Source organism: Tamandua tetradactyla, chromosome 2, assembly GCF_023851605.1.
Source record: "Tamandua tetradactyla isolate mTamTet1 chromosome 2, mTamTet1.pri, whole genome shotgun sequence".
NCBI lineage: Eukaryota > Metazoa > Chordata > Mammalia > Pilosa > Myrmecophagidae > Tamandua > Tamandua tetradactyla.
Window position 1 is genome coordinate 19,105,582 of NC_135328.1, and position 15,433 is coordinate 19,121,014.

General features: G+C 40.7%; 1 protein-coding gene across 4 annotated transcripts in view; it reads left to right on the plus strand.

The window, feature by feature from the left end:
* The first annotated feature begins 714 nt into the window (after positions 1-714).
* RNF20 (ring finger protein 20) overlaps positions 715-15,433 on the plus strand; it is a 40,058-nt gene continuing 25,339 nt past the window's right edge. Inside the window, exons 1-9 of one of the 4 annotated variants that reach the window (XM_077140573.1) lie at positions 715-1,172; positions 1,931-2,084; positions 7,839-8,006; positions 8,127-8,274; positions 8,452-8,634; positions 11,440-11,558; positions 13,617-13,763; positions 14,122-14,199; positions 14,402-14,521. In XM_077140573.1, the coding sequence (XP_076996688.1) occupies positions 1,956-2,084; positions 7,839-8,006; positions 8,127-8,274; positions 8,452-8,634; positions 11,440-11,558; positions 13,617-13,763; positions 14,122-14,199; positions 14,402-14,521 (1,092 nt within the window). In that variant the 5' untranslated portion in view covers positions 715-1,172; positions 1,931-1,955. The other 3 variants (XM_077140591.1, XM_077140583.1, XM_077140597.1) reach the window with 3 other exon arrangements.

Sequence of the window (15,433 nt, forward strand, 5' to 3'; positions counted from 1 at the left end):
ACTGAGCACATTCCTTACCATCAAAACATGAAGCTTTTAGTTTAACTAAATGGAAAACAGCCGGCTGTCATTAACTAAAACTAATGCTAATTAGTTTGAAAAAGTAGACTAGTGTAGAGATCAGAGAGTACCTGTTGATCTGCGTTTCTTATCTTTTCTTGGGTAAATTTCATATTTCAAAGACGAACAAGCCCAAGAGGCGTGGTTAGTTTTGCTTGCACATTAGAATCACTAGACACTTAAGTGTCGCTGTCCAGGCCCTACTCCAGAGGGGTTAGAGATCCTCAAGTGATTAGACAGGGCTGTGCGTTGCTCCTAGAAGGAAAAGCCTAAAAGCCCTGAAGCCCAAAGGGCACGAAGGGGGAGAAGGGGTTCCAAGAAGCTTCTGAGCCTCGGTCTTGCCTGTCCGGAGATTGACGGGACCATCAGCCAATCGGTAGTCTCAACGAGTGTCTCCAAACCCAGTAGCGGGCAAAAGAACCTGGCATTCATCTCGACCTAAAATCCCAAGACCGCAGGAGCAAGGGAATAAGCCTATAAAAGCCACTGGAGCCGGCTCCACCTGGAGCTCTTACAATCGAGAACCCCCAACCCGACCGAAGGTGGCAAGGCCGCACGCACTCCGTTCGCTCGGCGCCCTCAAGGCGCGTCACTTCCGCCCGGCCGGTCTCGCGTCCTTCCGGCGGCGTTGAAGCCAGTGCTTCTTTTTTTTCCCTTCTTCCTCCTCATGACCCCGCCTTCCGGAAGTTTCGCGTTGTCTTCGCCTGCAGGTCGGGTGTGAAAGGTGGGAGGGCGGCTCGGATCTTGAGGAATAACTGCCGCGACTTCGGCTCCGGGGCGGCGCGAGTTGGAAGAACCTAGGTTAGATCACGGCCGAGGGCGCGACGGGTCTGTGCGGGCCCTAGTGAATCTCCACCCTCGTTCCTGGGCCTGCGATTGGCCACGCCGGAGACTGGGGTCCCTGGCCTCACGGAAGTTGGATTGCGGCCCTTGTTTCTGCTCCCCTGTGTCCTTTTTCTTCAGGCGAGGTCCGCCTCAGTTTGCTGCCATTGATAACCCCTTTCCTGGAGCTTGAGTTGGAAGCAGAGTAGGCTGTTGTCTCGATGATAGCCGGGCCGCTTCTTAAAGATGCTTTAGCCTCCATTCCGCCTTCCTTGAGCTCCGAAACCCTGGTAAGCGGGTAGGGCAGAGGAAATGACACTCGCCTCCATTGCACAGATGAGGAAACTGAAGCTCTTGGAGAACTCGCTCTTTCAACGCAACACGGCTCCCTAAGAGGTAGAACTGGGATTCGCACCCAGATCTAGCTTTCTAGGGTTACACAGAATCGTGCGGGAGAGCATTTGGAAATAGGAAGAAACTGCATACATAAAAGGAGAGCGGCTATTTCTTAATGTATCTTCATGTCAGGCATTATGCTAAATTATTCCCTCCATAATTACGGCGTATAATATATGCTGTTGTTTTTCATGCTGTTGGAAACAGCCTCAGGGATAATTAACTTAACCAGTATTAATGACTTAAAGATATGTCCCAAAACTGTTTTAGCTCTGTGATTTTTCTAACATTAAAGAATTCACTTTTTTCTGAATCAAACTGTATTTTTCTGATTTTAGCATCTTATAGAGTAAAAAGAAGGAAGTAATCCCTGAATTATTCTTGGTCTTTTCCTCCTTTGCTCATTGTCTAATTTTTTACCAGCATCCCATTGAGAAAATATGTAGTCATGTAAATTCAGCCCTGACACCTTTTCCACAATTTACTATTTTCTTAGGAAGAATTTGGGGATCATGTTAGTGTGGAATTAATGGATCTAGGTTAAACGGTTGGTTGGAAAAATTGCTAGTTTTTACGTCTTAGGTGGCTTATTTTCAGGCATTTTTATTTCCTCTCTTAGTTCAGTTTCTGCCTTTTTTTTCTTCTCTTCAAGAAAGCGGCTGTCATCTTGTGCCAAAATGTCAGGAATTGGAAATAAAAGAGCAGCTGGAGAGCCCGGCACATCCATGCCTCCAGAGAAGAAGACAGCTGTTGAAGATTCAGGGACCACTGTTGAAACAATTAAGCTAGGAGGCGTCTCTTCAACGGTATGTGGAAACAATGCTGAGCGTCTACATTTCTTCTGTCATTTGCATCCTGAAACTGAGAATTTATGGAAGCCTTCTGGAGAAAGGAGAAATCATTTGAAAAGAAGAGGGAAATAAAACAGGCCCTGAAGTAGGTGAAATGATAAGATTGTTTCTGGATAAGAGGTACATTAACATTGGAGCTGTTTTCAAAGATGTCCTTGTATGCTTTTTTGAGCTTGATATAACATTGATTATAGGTATTTAGCAGTGGGAAGCTGTACAATTCATTTCTCATTCAGTGCTAAATGTTAAGAGGCAGCATAGCTAAATTATTGAGAGTGTGGTGCAAAGTGAGGTTGACTCTCATCTCTGTCACTTCTAGCTGCACAACCTGTGTTAGCCTGTTTGTGCCTCTGTTTCCTTGTCTGTAAGATGTAATTACAGTACCTGTCTCTTTATGTTGATGTAAGGATAAAGTGAGAGAATTCATGTAAAGGTTTAAAACTTCGCCTTTAACATAGTAACTATTCAGTAAATGTGGGCTGCTAATAGTTACTATTGAGCTACATGATATAAATTTAACAGTGAATAAAATAAGTATTATCCTTACTGTTGTGGAACTGACCTTTTCATTAGCGTATTATATACCAAAAATCCCTTGTGATGTTAGATATCCATTAGACATCAGAAGCTTATCATAATAGATTTTGAAATAAGTCAAAGTTCTGTACTTTGGAACACAACTACGGGGATATAGTATTAAAATGCATTACATTTGTATAGCTTACAAAACCACATTCTTGGGTTAATTTTTTTTTTAGAGTAAGACAGAATATGTCCAGAGTAAATTGATGGTGAAATGCCATTTCTGAGGCCAGCTATGGCTTACTATACCATACTGCTGCCAGGAGATGATTTTGTCTTAGCATTGCCTCATATCATGTATCCGAAGAACATTTAGATCTTCAGTAAATATAAATATTTTTATATTTTTATGTGCTTTACAGTGAGGACAGTCCCTGGACTTCCATTTGTAGTGTGAGACTGACAAGAACAGACTATTTTAATAGAATGGATCATATGCTGATCATAGGATGCAATAATAAATGAACGCAAGGACTAGGGGAAGCACATCACACGTGTCCCAATGTGAACGTTCACCAGAAAGCAGTGAGGAGCCCCTAATAGATTGTAGAGGACCAAGGGGTATAAACTGGAATCCAATTAGATTGTCTCCACTTGCCCCATCCCCCACTGTCCCAAGGGTAGGTAGCTGGGGCCAGGATTCACTGATTTCATCCCCTGGTTTTTGATGATTGCCCTTGAAAACAGTAACTTCTCTGCATGTCCAGGTTGCCATAGTAAGCAGCTGAAATTGTACAGCAAAAAACCTGAGACTCCAAGGTGTGCTTGAAGTTGGAACTGTGTGAGTAGAGCTGTCCACCACAACTGTGCTGAAACCTTACAGGCAAGGGCACAAAAGTTTCTGCTACAGGAAGCCGTTGCTGTGATCTTCATGAGGGATCTCGGGCTTGGGCCACCATGGAAGTAGTATAGATAGGATTTGCTGATGAATTGGATAAAATGTGTGAGAGAAAGAAGGCTAGGTTACCTGAGGATTTTGAGAGTAAGGAGTTTCTACTTATTGAGCTCGGGAGAGCTAAAAGGGAACAACTTTTTGGGAGGTGTGAAGGGTATATCATAAGTTTGGTTTTGGACATGAAAGTTTGAGATATCTATTAAGCCTTTGAATGAATAGGCAATTGGATATTATAATCTGGAGTTTGGGGAGATGTCTGGGCTAATGTTGTACATTTGGAAATCATAATTTGTAGATGGTATTTAAAGCCATGAGACCAGAGGCTCTCCCCTAGAGAATTGGCATAGATAAAGAAGAGGTATGATGACAGAGCCCTGGAGCACTGCAGCATTTTTATATAAAAAAGATGAGAAGGGACTAACCAAAGAGAGGAAAAGAGGGGCCACTGAGGTAGGAAAATAATAGAGTGAGGTCCCGAAACGATAAAGTTTCAAGAAGGAGTTGATTCAGTACTGCTGACTCCTTGAGTAAGGTGAGTATTGAGGTGAGAACAAAGATGTGGCCATTAGACAGTAATAGAGAGTTCCCTGGAGATTTAGAACTGCCTTCTTGGAGTGGAGGGGGTGGAAGTCTGATTTCAGTGAGCCTAAGAGCACATGAGAAGAGAGGAATTAGGGAGGGTAGAGATGGCTTTAATGGTGTACTGCTGTATAGTAGAGCAAAGAGAATAGGGCAGTGGTCAGAGGGGACTGTGGAGTGAAGGGGAGATTTCTGTTGTTGGTTTTGTAAGGTAGGAGATCTTGCAGCATGTTTGTTGATTGGAATGACTTGGTAGAGAGGATAAAATTGGTGATGCAGCAGAAAGAAGAGATGGTCACTGGACTGATGTCCTTGAGTGGGTGAGAGGGAGTGGAGTGGAATGCACAAGTGAAGGGATTGGCCTTCACCAGGAGCAGGAAGGAAGGTGGGGAAGACAGTTCACATGCAGGTACATTGAAAGCTATGGTTGTGTGAGGTGGGTGTGAGTGCTCTCTTCTGATTGCTTCTGTTTTTTTTTTCTGAGTGAAATCAGAAGCAAAATTCATCTGAGAGTGAGGATGGGGGAGGAAGTTTTGGAGGTTGGAAGAGACAGGAGAAGGTATGAAGTAATCATGTTGAAGAGAGAGTGCAAAGAAAGTTGTAATAGGATTGCTGGGCAGCACTGAGGGCTAACTTGAGGTTTGTGACATGTGTTACAGAGACCAATCAGTCTGTGCTTCATTTTTCTCTAGTCATACTCAGCTTCATGGATGTCAGTCAGCTTGGAATAGATGGTGAGTTGGATGTATCCAAGGCTGGGGCTTTTACCAGGTGGGTAGGGTAAGGGAGTAAGGAGGGAGGTGAAAGTATATAACAGAGTATGATTACAATGGCTGATCATGAAATTTAAGTTTGGTAAAGAGGGAAGTAGAGGAGTGAATGAGAGAGGCGGTAGGACTACTGAATTTTTGGAAGCTGGAGAGCATGAGCTAGAAAAATTAGTGGTAGTTGTGGAGAAGGAAGTGTTTGAAATTCAGCTTGTAGAGAGCATGTAGGTACTGTTCAGAAAAATAAAAACTTGGAATTGGTGACTGAGGAGGTAGAGGAAAAGATCATGAGAGGAAAGCAGGTCGGTGGATTGAAGATCCAAGATATTGGATTTGGGAATTGAAACCAGTAAGAATATAGCAGAAGTAGTATTGGAGAGAGTGATACTAAGGTAAATGCTAAATCTTCAACACACGTGGGGAAGTGGCTTGGGCATTTATAGATGACTTCAACAAGGCAAGTTGGCAGGTGATATAGGCCAGTGGCCCCAGCAGGGAATCTAGGAGCTTTAGAGAGATGGGATAATGCCCTAGAAGTAGCCAAAAAAAAAAAAAAAAAAAAAAACAAGGAGGTCGCCCACCTACCTCCAGGCTCAGGACTTCAAGGAGGGTGGAGAGAAATAGCCTCCATATGAGAAGGCTGCAGGGGAAACACTATTCCCATGTAAGTTCAGAGCAAAAGGGGAAGGTAATGTTCAGAGAAGAGGTTGGGAATGTAGTTTATTAATAGTCTTAATAACCATGTAGCCAGGAGACTCTGGACTATTTTGGTGTATCAAGAATTTTATAACCAAAATGGAAGAGATAAAAGCGAAACAAGAAATTGGTGCCCTAATAAATAATTCTTACTTTACTATACTCATTAATTTCTAATAGGGTAAACATCAGTCTTCCAACTTGTAATTTCCTTGGCCTGGGATTACTGTCCCCTTACTTTTTCCTAAGTCACTTGGTGTTCTTTAGATCTCACCTTATCCTGCAGAAGCCTTCTGAGCCCTTCCCCACCCTCCGCCTATTGTGACATTTATCACATTGTTTGGAATCTGCCTTTATAAATGCATGTCTTCTCCAAGACTGGGACTGTGGCCCATGTGCTGCACACGCTACCATTATCTTTTTGACTCTTACGTCTTCTGTGTTTAGCACAGTGTGTTACAATTGCAGGTCCCCAAACAGTTGTTGCTTAATGAAGAAATAGGTTTGAGAAAGAACAGCTAGAAAAATAGGCAGAAAATCAGTATGGTGGTTTTCCTGTGAGCCAAGAGAGAACGCAGTTTGGAAGGAAAGTGGTCACTAATGTCAGGTCCTTGATAGAGGGTGAATAAGATGAGGACATAAAATTAATATGGGCTGTAGTGACTTTGAGAACCATTCCAAACAATTGATAGTGGCCAAGCCATGTTGCAGAGGCTTAAAGAGGAGGGTGTGGGGGGCGGTGAAAGTATATAGAGCAGTTTACTGTAGATAACAAAATTTCAAGAATTTGGGGTTTTGAGGGGAAAAATAGAGCAGTGGTCAGAGGGGAACATGGAAGGAAGGTTTAAAAATTTTTTTGTGTGTGTTTTTAATTTTTAAAGCCAGAGGTTTAAATGCTTATGGGAAGGAGCGAGCGAGCCAGCGAGAGAGAGAGAGAGAGAGAGAGAGAGAGAGAGAGAGAGAGAGAGAGAGGGAGGGAGGGGCTAAAGAGGAGTGTGGCTTTACTGATGGATTGAAGATTTTGAATAAACAGTAGAAAACAGGATCATAAGCACAAGTTGAGGTGTGTATAGGTTGGTAAGTTGTGTGAAGGGGTGAAGGAGATGGGAAGTTGAGGAACTTTCCACCTGGTAACTTCTGTTTTCTCTTTAAGACAGGAAGCAAAGGCATCAGCTTAGTTGCAGTGTGAGCAGAGGCAAGCAGGGATTGATAGTTACTACCTTTATGGGGATAAGGAGATAACTGATATGTTAAAGATACATTTCTGGACAAATTATAAGATCTGTTGGGGTCAGGAATTAATTCTGTAAAGGCAGCAGTCTTCCTGGTTTAATGACCTGATGGAAGATCTCAGTATGCAAGGTATAGGAATGGAATAGTTAGATATCTGGATTAATTCAGATTTGGGTTTGTTTACAAGGCAGAATAAAAAGGGCAGAGAATTAAGGGTGCTGATAGGCCCACGTGTGAAGGAATATACTGTGGAGTTATGTAGTTAAGATATAGAAGGAAGAGGAGACAGAAGATAACTGAAAGGGAAAAAGGAGAGAATTCAAAATTCTGGAGGTGTAGATGAAGTCATGTTTTGGGGTTAAGAACATGAGATACCTGGAAAGATGGTTTTGTTCAGGGAATGGGAAGTTGGAATTTAGGATTTCCAAATGACAAAAGTCCAAGGTGTGGCTTTTAAAATGCATCACTAAAGCACAGTGGAGAAAGTAGTCTTGGGAGGTAAGGTATTCAAGATACTGACAGGCTAGAGGATTGGATGGTGTGTCTATGTGCATTTTACCTGAGATGATTCCAGTGATAGGGAAAAGAAGGAGCCAGATGCCAAAGTCTTGAAAGAAAGAAACCCAATACTTGGGATGACAGGGCTGATCTGGGTAGAAGGTGTTTCAGTGGAATGGTGGAGCATTAAAGGAGCACTGCTTTGTGGATATACCTATGAATGAAATAGTGAGAGGGGTGAGGTTGAAGCTCTAGTCTATTTGTGCATATCATTCTTTCCTCATGTTGTCGTCGAACTTTTCCTTGAACTCTTCTGTACCTATTTATCTTACTATTTTTCTTTTTTTTTAATGTATAGTTTCATTTGTAGGAAATAACTAATGAAGTAAGTGATCTTGTTTAACATCTGATTTGTCCAGTTTCTTTGTGGAGACTAAAGTGATTGGTTTCCTGGGGCAGGAGGAATTAGACATTCGAACATTGCAAACCAAAAATCGCAAGCTGGCAGAAATGCTCGATCAGCGGCAGGCCATTGAAGATGAGCTCCGTGAGCACATCGAAAAGCTGGAACGACGACAGGCCACTGATGATGCCTCCCTGTTGATTGTCAACCGGTACTGGAGTCAGGTAGGCAAACTGTTCATTGCTCAAGTTTATATTTGAGCATTTTAGTTCTCCTGTGTATTCTCTTAAGCTTCAAAGCTGTATCCTTTTGTTTTTTTCATAACTGTATTTTCCCATCTTCAGTTTGATGAAAACATCAGAATCATCCTGAAGCGTTATGATCTGGAGCAGGGTTTGGGAGACCTACTTACGGAAAGAAAAGCCCTTGTTGTGCCTGAACCAGAACCAGACTCTGATAGCAATCAGGAACGTAAAGAAGACCGAGAGAGAGGTGGGTGTTGGCGATAAATTCTACCGGTGTTGGCGATAAATTCTACCATTACCTGTAGTCTGGGGTTTTGGATTAGAGCTTTGCTTTGAGGCTCTTCATTTGAGGGAAATAAATGGATTTTGTTGTTTCCAGTTTTATAATCTTGGGGGGCTTCTTTTTCCCCCCCTGTGTCCTCAGGGGAAGGGCAAGAACCAGCTTTCTCTTTCCTTGCTACATTGGCCAGCAGTTCCAGCGAAGAGATGGAATCTCAGCTGCAGGAACGCGTGGAGTCCTCCCGCCGAGCTGTGTCCCAGATAGTGACCGTCTATGATAAATTGCAAGAAAAAGTGGAGCTCTTATCCCGGAAGCTGAATAGTGGAGGTGAGGCAAGAACCATGTGACATGAAGGAGACTGGGAGCATGGAGGGAGACAAGAACTCCCCTTTGCTTTGTGCTTGTGAATTTGTAGTGTGCAAAGCCTACATATTTATTTTCCATTAAATTCCCTGGAATCCTAGTCTTCAGCAGCACCAGTAGTATCATTACTCTGGTATGTTAGTATTTTAGGAGAGTTTCACGAGGTTGTTAATGTTGAACTGCATGCTAGTCCTATAAGAAGCTGAGGAAAGATTTTATCAGCCCCTTTCTGATGCTGTTAATTAGATACTTCTACAAATAGAATCAGTTTCATTTTTAAAAAAGTAGCTGCTTTTTCTATATTTGTGTAGGATAGGCCATTAACTTATTAGGGAAAATGAGTACTTTATTTGACATATTGGCAATCATGTTTTTTTTTTTTTTTAATTCCTGTCTTTGTTAGATACTGAATTTTGACTTCTAAGAGGCAGTTTTTATTATGTTTTTCCACGATCTCTAATATTTTCACAAAGACTTCGTTCAGGTTTTAGAGTTGTTGGTGATCTCTGTGCTTAAAAAATAACAAAATAAAAAATAGAAAGTATTACATGGATGGAAAAATGTCTTTTTGAAATAAAAGTATTAATTGATCTAACTGTATTACTGTTCTACATAGATGCAGAAGTTTATATTTGTCATGTGTAGTAAAGTGTTTGTGACAAGGGAAAGATGTCTAGGTTACAGTTTCTTTAGTCATTTGTGACATAAAACTTCTTGCTCAAATGTAAATAAATGCCCTGGTTTCATGTTTTCAAAAATAATCATGGTCTGTTTGCGGTGTCTTACTTCCTCTGATTATCATTAAGATGTTTTATCTTTTGCTTCTGAAAGAAATCAGCTTAATATAATGGAATTTGAACCATTAGGTGGGCAAATAAGAATTATATTGCTTTGTTATTTTGTTTTCAAGGAACTTGGGGCTAAGTTATCATCAGAATTAAAAGAAGCAGCATATTAGGAGAGTTTGGTGGGCAAGGTTTTCTTTCTTTTTTTGCATTAGTGTGTTTTGCATTTTGTAAGAATAGCAGACACTTGTTTTCAAATGTACAAATCAGAAGTACATCAAAGTAGTCCATAAAATTCCTCCCATCTCACTACTGAACTAAAACAATTTTAAATAGTTCGGATCATATATCACATCTGCTTACCTGTGAGTTCCCAGGTACACTGTGTCTTTTGGTGCAGTGCCTTGGCTGTCTCATCTATGTTTTTCAAGTTTCTAGCACTGTTATCTGATACTTATTTTAATCAATGCTGAATGAATGATTATGAATCCTGCTAGTCACCTAATGTAAAGCAAGCTGTGTGTTACTTCTTTCTCTCTTGGCTCTCCTGGAATGGTTTGTGAGATGATAGTGTTAAATCTTAGAAATGCAGAGAAAATGCCATCTGTAGAGGTTATGTCGATGTGAAAGTTGAATTTTGGAAGGATATCAAGTATAAAAAGGAACTAAAATGAATAATATATTAAACAGTACTTTAAAATTATTTTTGATGCCATGCATTTTAAGGTAGGATTTAAGCTAAAAATTAAAACATTTCAAATGGCTAAGCTTATTATTTATAATGCAAAGGCAGTTGCCATTGATAAGGTGAAGTTTCATGGATGTGCAGGTATATAAAGTATGAATTGTAGCATCAACTATACATTGTTTTGAAGTTCATTTTTCTCCCATATTTATTTGGTCCTTGATTCAGAAGAAATGCTTTGTTTGGCTTAATTTATTAAACACTTGTTGAGCTTTTATTGTGTTCCACTCCCTGGTCTCAGTGCTTAGGATAGCAAGAGGACTAGAATTCAGTCTTTAATTCTTAATTCAAGTCATGCATCAGAATCACCTGGGGAGTTTTTTGAGCATATGCTTTTTTGGGCCCTGCCCATGGAAACTGATTCAGTAATTGCAGGATAAGTCCTAGGGAAGTGTCTGTTTTTAAAGTTCTACAGATGATTCTTGACCAACCTGTTCTATATTCTTTTTCTAGGAGTGATGCCAAGGGGTGGTATGAGAGAGAAAGCATAGTTTTTCTTTCTAATAATTGTCTCTAAAGGGCAGGTTTATTTCCCCAGTTTCTGAATTCATTTCAGAACGTTTGAATTTGAGCTATAGTATCTGTGCTTCTAATTTTAAACGTACTAACTGTTTTTAAGTTCTGTAGATTTTCCTACCTTCTTTATAGATAGTAGTGTACTTTTTAGTTTCTGAGCTTCAGAAGTGCCCCAACATAGTATTCCAGAATACAAGTGATTCTGTGCTCTTATCTTTTTTCTTCATGATTTTATAAATGCTTATTTGAAGAAGGAAGTTTCTGCTTCCTGTCTCCGCCTCCAACAGAGAGATGCTTCATGTTGGTGTTAGTCAATAAGATTTTGTGATCACCTTATAAAAATACTATATTGCTGTTTAGTCAGACTCTAACTTAGAGATGACTCTGTCCTGTCTATACTCTAGAATGCAGTTTTGGGGAATTGTGCCTTGTTGAACAAAGTTATAGTACCCCCATTTTGTTTTTCAAGGCATTTGGGCTTTATAGAAAGAGGTGGGAGATAGATTCTGCATCTGATGGGCAGACACAAAATGGGCTTATTTCCTTAAGCAATTCTAACTCTTGGTGCTGATTCTGTCTTGTGGTGATAATGATACCCGACGTATTTTATGAGGTTCTGAAGAATATGACATGAGATAATATAGGTTGTTGTTTTGGCAGGGTGCACAGTTTCAGAATTTGACACTGTAGATGCTAAACTAAGCTACAGTTCTTCTTCCTCAGATAACCTGATAGTGGAGGAAGCAGTGCAGGAGCTGAATTCTTTCCTCACACAAGAGAACCTGAGGCTACAGGAATTGACAGACCTCCTTCAAGAGAAGCATCGCACTATGTCTCAGGAGGTACTTGGCCAAGAAGGAGGGATGGCTGTTTCTAGAGGGCAGTTGCAGACTTTGACTCAGAATTCTGGGTGGTTCAAGGTCACTTTACTCTAGAAAGCATACAGGGTAGGGTGAAGCAACCTGTTCTGGAGAATCAAAGTCTAAGGAAATGTTAAGGGTCAAAAACAATTAAATGTTCCTTTACTATACCCCTGCCCAAGCAAACATTTTAGGATTTTAGTCTTTAGGAAGAAATGGTATCAGATGGGGTTTTGCAAAATAGAACAAAACTCCAAACCCCCAAATAAAGAATTGCCCAAGATATAGAAACCATGTACAGTGTTACTGAGGTCTGTGTTGGTAGAAATCCAATAGAGTATGGGGCAGTAAGAAGTACTGTGTAGATAACAGCCTAGGAACTGATGGAAAGGTCTTCAGTCCAGACTTGAGCACAAATAGTGCTGTGACAAAATCATATCAAGATCTGAGTATTTATTTAGTTAAGCTAGTTATGTGCACAAAATGCCTGAGATAAAGTGATGGTAGGCCTTTTAAAACTCTTCTGACACTCCTGATAATCATTTTGATGTAGTTCATAGGGTACCCTGCTGAAATTTGACCTACCTTGGTTTAACCACCCAACTCTCATGCTGACTAGTAAATTAATAGTTAATATTTACTTAGTGTCTAGCACTTAGGCACTTTATAGTACTGTCTCTGGTGGTCAGACAGTAGAGACACATGCAAAGAGGTTGCGTGACTAAGGTAAGTGCACGCAGGCAAAAAGTGATTGAGCTGTGATTCAAATGCAGTCCTGTTGAACTTCAGAGACCATGTTCTTCACTGTACCCATGCTTTCTAGACTCCAGTGTCAAGGTCCGTGCTGGCTGGTTGCTTCTCATTGACCTTCAGAGGGGTGAGAGTATAGCAACACTTATAAATAAATGGGATGCAGTAAAGAAAATAGAAAAACCTTCTGTCGTATTTTAAGACATAAATTCGTTGCCCCTAGGATGAAACGGTTTTCCTTTTCCAGCCTACCTAAATCCCAGTTAGCATTACTAAGCCAGGGGCACACACATCAGCTGGGCTGATGTCCAAGATGGCTCTCATGGCTGGCTGCTGAGGCTGCCTGCAAAGCGAAAACTCCACTGGACACCTACATGTGCCCTCTGCAGCATGGCAGTCTCAGGGTCTTTGGACTTCCCACATGGCTGCTGGCTTCTCCCAGCACACAGGCATCCCAATGACACCAGGCGTATCTATGCAGCCTTTCTGGCATAGCCTCAGAAATTATGTATTGTCATTTCCACTGGCTCATTAAAGTCAAGGATAGGGGACAGAGGCTCCACCTCTTGATAGGAAGACTGTCAGAGAAATTTGGAGCCATGTTTTAAAACCAGCACAAAGGGTATGTAGAGATTAATGTGGGCATATAATGGTTTTGTAATTAAAGTACTAAGTAGCTGGTATATAGTTGTAATTAAATGGGCAACAACAGAGGTTTTAAAGTGTCTTTTTGTAGTGCATGATTCTAGATTGTTCTGGCATCAGCTTCAAAAAGAATGGAAGTAAAAAAAAAAGAATGGAAGTTTCTGTTCTGTTTTATATAGATTATCATTCATGGGAACATAGAGAATAGAAGTTGTGGGTAAGGAAAGCTGTCTTTTCTGAATGTATATTTGAATTTTTATCTTCTGAAATATTTAGTAAAATGAAGATTATCTTTTGTCCCTTAAAAAGTCACATTTTCTTGTGGTCTTTTTAGGGAATGGTATTTTTCAGAAGTAACAAAATTATTGACTCATATGTCACACCTTTTTGTGAGGTTCTGGTAGACGTCTAAAGTTTTCATGATTGCAACTGATGCAGAATTTTTAAAAGAACCTGTGATTTCATTTTTGTACTCTTATATTAGGAAGAAGGTGAAGAATCCTCTATTTTTATCTTCTCTATAGTACTGCATAAGCAAGGGCTAATTTTGTGGAGTTTGGGCCTTAAGATAGTGATGTAAGGTATTCTTTTTCTAACTTGGTCTTTTTTGCCATATTTTTCTGAATGCCTGTATTTGGGATGTAGTTCACCAAGCTGCAGAGTAAAGTGGAGACGGCTGAATCACGAGTGTGTGTCCTGGAGTCCATGATTGATGACTTGCAATGGGATATTGACAAAATCCGAAAGAGGGAACAGCGACTCAATCGACACTTGGCAGAAGTCCTAGAACGGGCGAGTGCTTTTTATTTTTGTATGCTGTATGGTGGGGTCACATTTCATTATTTTACCATCTGAGTATCCTGTTATTGTAGCATCATTTGTTGAATTTTTGTTTGTTTGGCTTGTTTGTTTATTTGTTTGTTTTGGGGAAGTGTATGGACTGTGAATCGAACCTGGGTCTCCCATGTGGCAGGTGAGCATTATACCTCTGAACTATCGTTGCACTCCTGAGACTAGAGTCCTTTTAAGGAGTGTCCCCAGAGAAGATGAGCCTACATGGTGGTGCTTGGAAACAAACCTGACTCTGAAGGTGTTTTGATTGTAAGCCTGAAGTTTTAGGGTCTCATTAAAGAATCTTTGTCTTCTCTAGGTGAATTCAAAAGGCTATAAGGTGTATGGCGCAGGGAGCAGTCTCTATGGTGGCACCATCACTATCAATGCCCGGAAGGTAGGATTGGTAATTGCCTTGGGAAGCATCTTCTGACGTGTTGGCAGGTATAGTGCCAGGTACTTCAGGATTGTGTTCACAAGTGGCCCAGTAGGGTTTTGTTGGAGAGTGGATTGATGAAGAGGGAAAGTGTAGAAAGGTTGTGATCTAGGAAGAATTATTTTTCTTACTCTCCTTTCTCTATTCTCCTGTGTCTCTTTAGTTTGAGGAAATGAATGCAGAGCTTGAGGAGAACAAGGAGTTGGCTCAGAACCGTCACTGTGAGCTGGAGAAACTTCGGCAAGACTTTGAGGAAGTCACTACTCAAAATGAAAAGCTGAAGGTAGGAGAAATATCTCTGAGAGGCAGTAAAGTCAAATTTTTTTGCTGATCAACTCATATATACTTGCGAGCCCCTATAATTTATAAGGGAAGAGAAAAGTAAGTGTTTGTTTGATTTATCTTTTTTTTTTTTACTCCTGTGTTTACTTATGATTTGTACCCTACCTTATTTGAAAAGGGTTTAAAGCAACCTACAAAGATATACAGGCTAGATCAAGGTGCTCTAACTTAGAAGTTTCTGAGAAGAATGAAGAGTAGGGTAACCTAGGATGAGGATTCAAAGTGGACGGAAAGAGTGGGACTTGTCTACATGATGTGTGCAAGGAGCGTGCACACACCATGGGAGGGGATGCCCGTGCACACACCATGGGAGGGGATGCCCGTGCACACACCATGGGAGGGGATGCCAGTCAGAGGTCAGTAGTCACCACAGGTGGGCCACGGATTTAGCCCTGCGACTTCTAGCTCTTTTAAAGAGAGAAAAACATAATCAGTGATCCTGTTGGGTTTCAAACCTGCCAGATAGAATTTTCTTTCCTCAGGTTGTTGAGGAAATGTCTTCATCTCTGTTTCGCGCCTAGTCACCTATCTTTAATAAGTTGGTTTGTTTTCAGGTAAATATATGAGTAAAGATGTTTGAACTGAAAAAAATGAAAGGCGAAACAACTAAGCTGAATCAAATCAGTTAGTGTTTGAATAATTAAAGCAAGCAGTTGCTTAGGAGAAGCATACCTAATTTTGGTACAAAGTAAAAAATATTTTTCTCTGTGACTTGTTAATAAAAAGAAGTTGATGAGTCAATGGCTGTGGTCCTCAACTAAATTCTTTTAAAATAAATTATTCTGGCAAATTTTATAGGGCTCTTATAGTGCTTTTGGAGCAAAAACAGGTTGATTAAAACATTTCTGGAGGG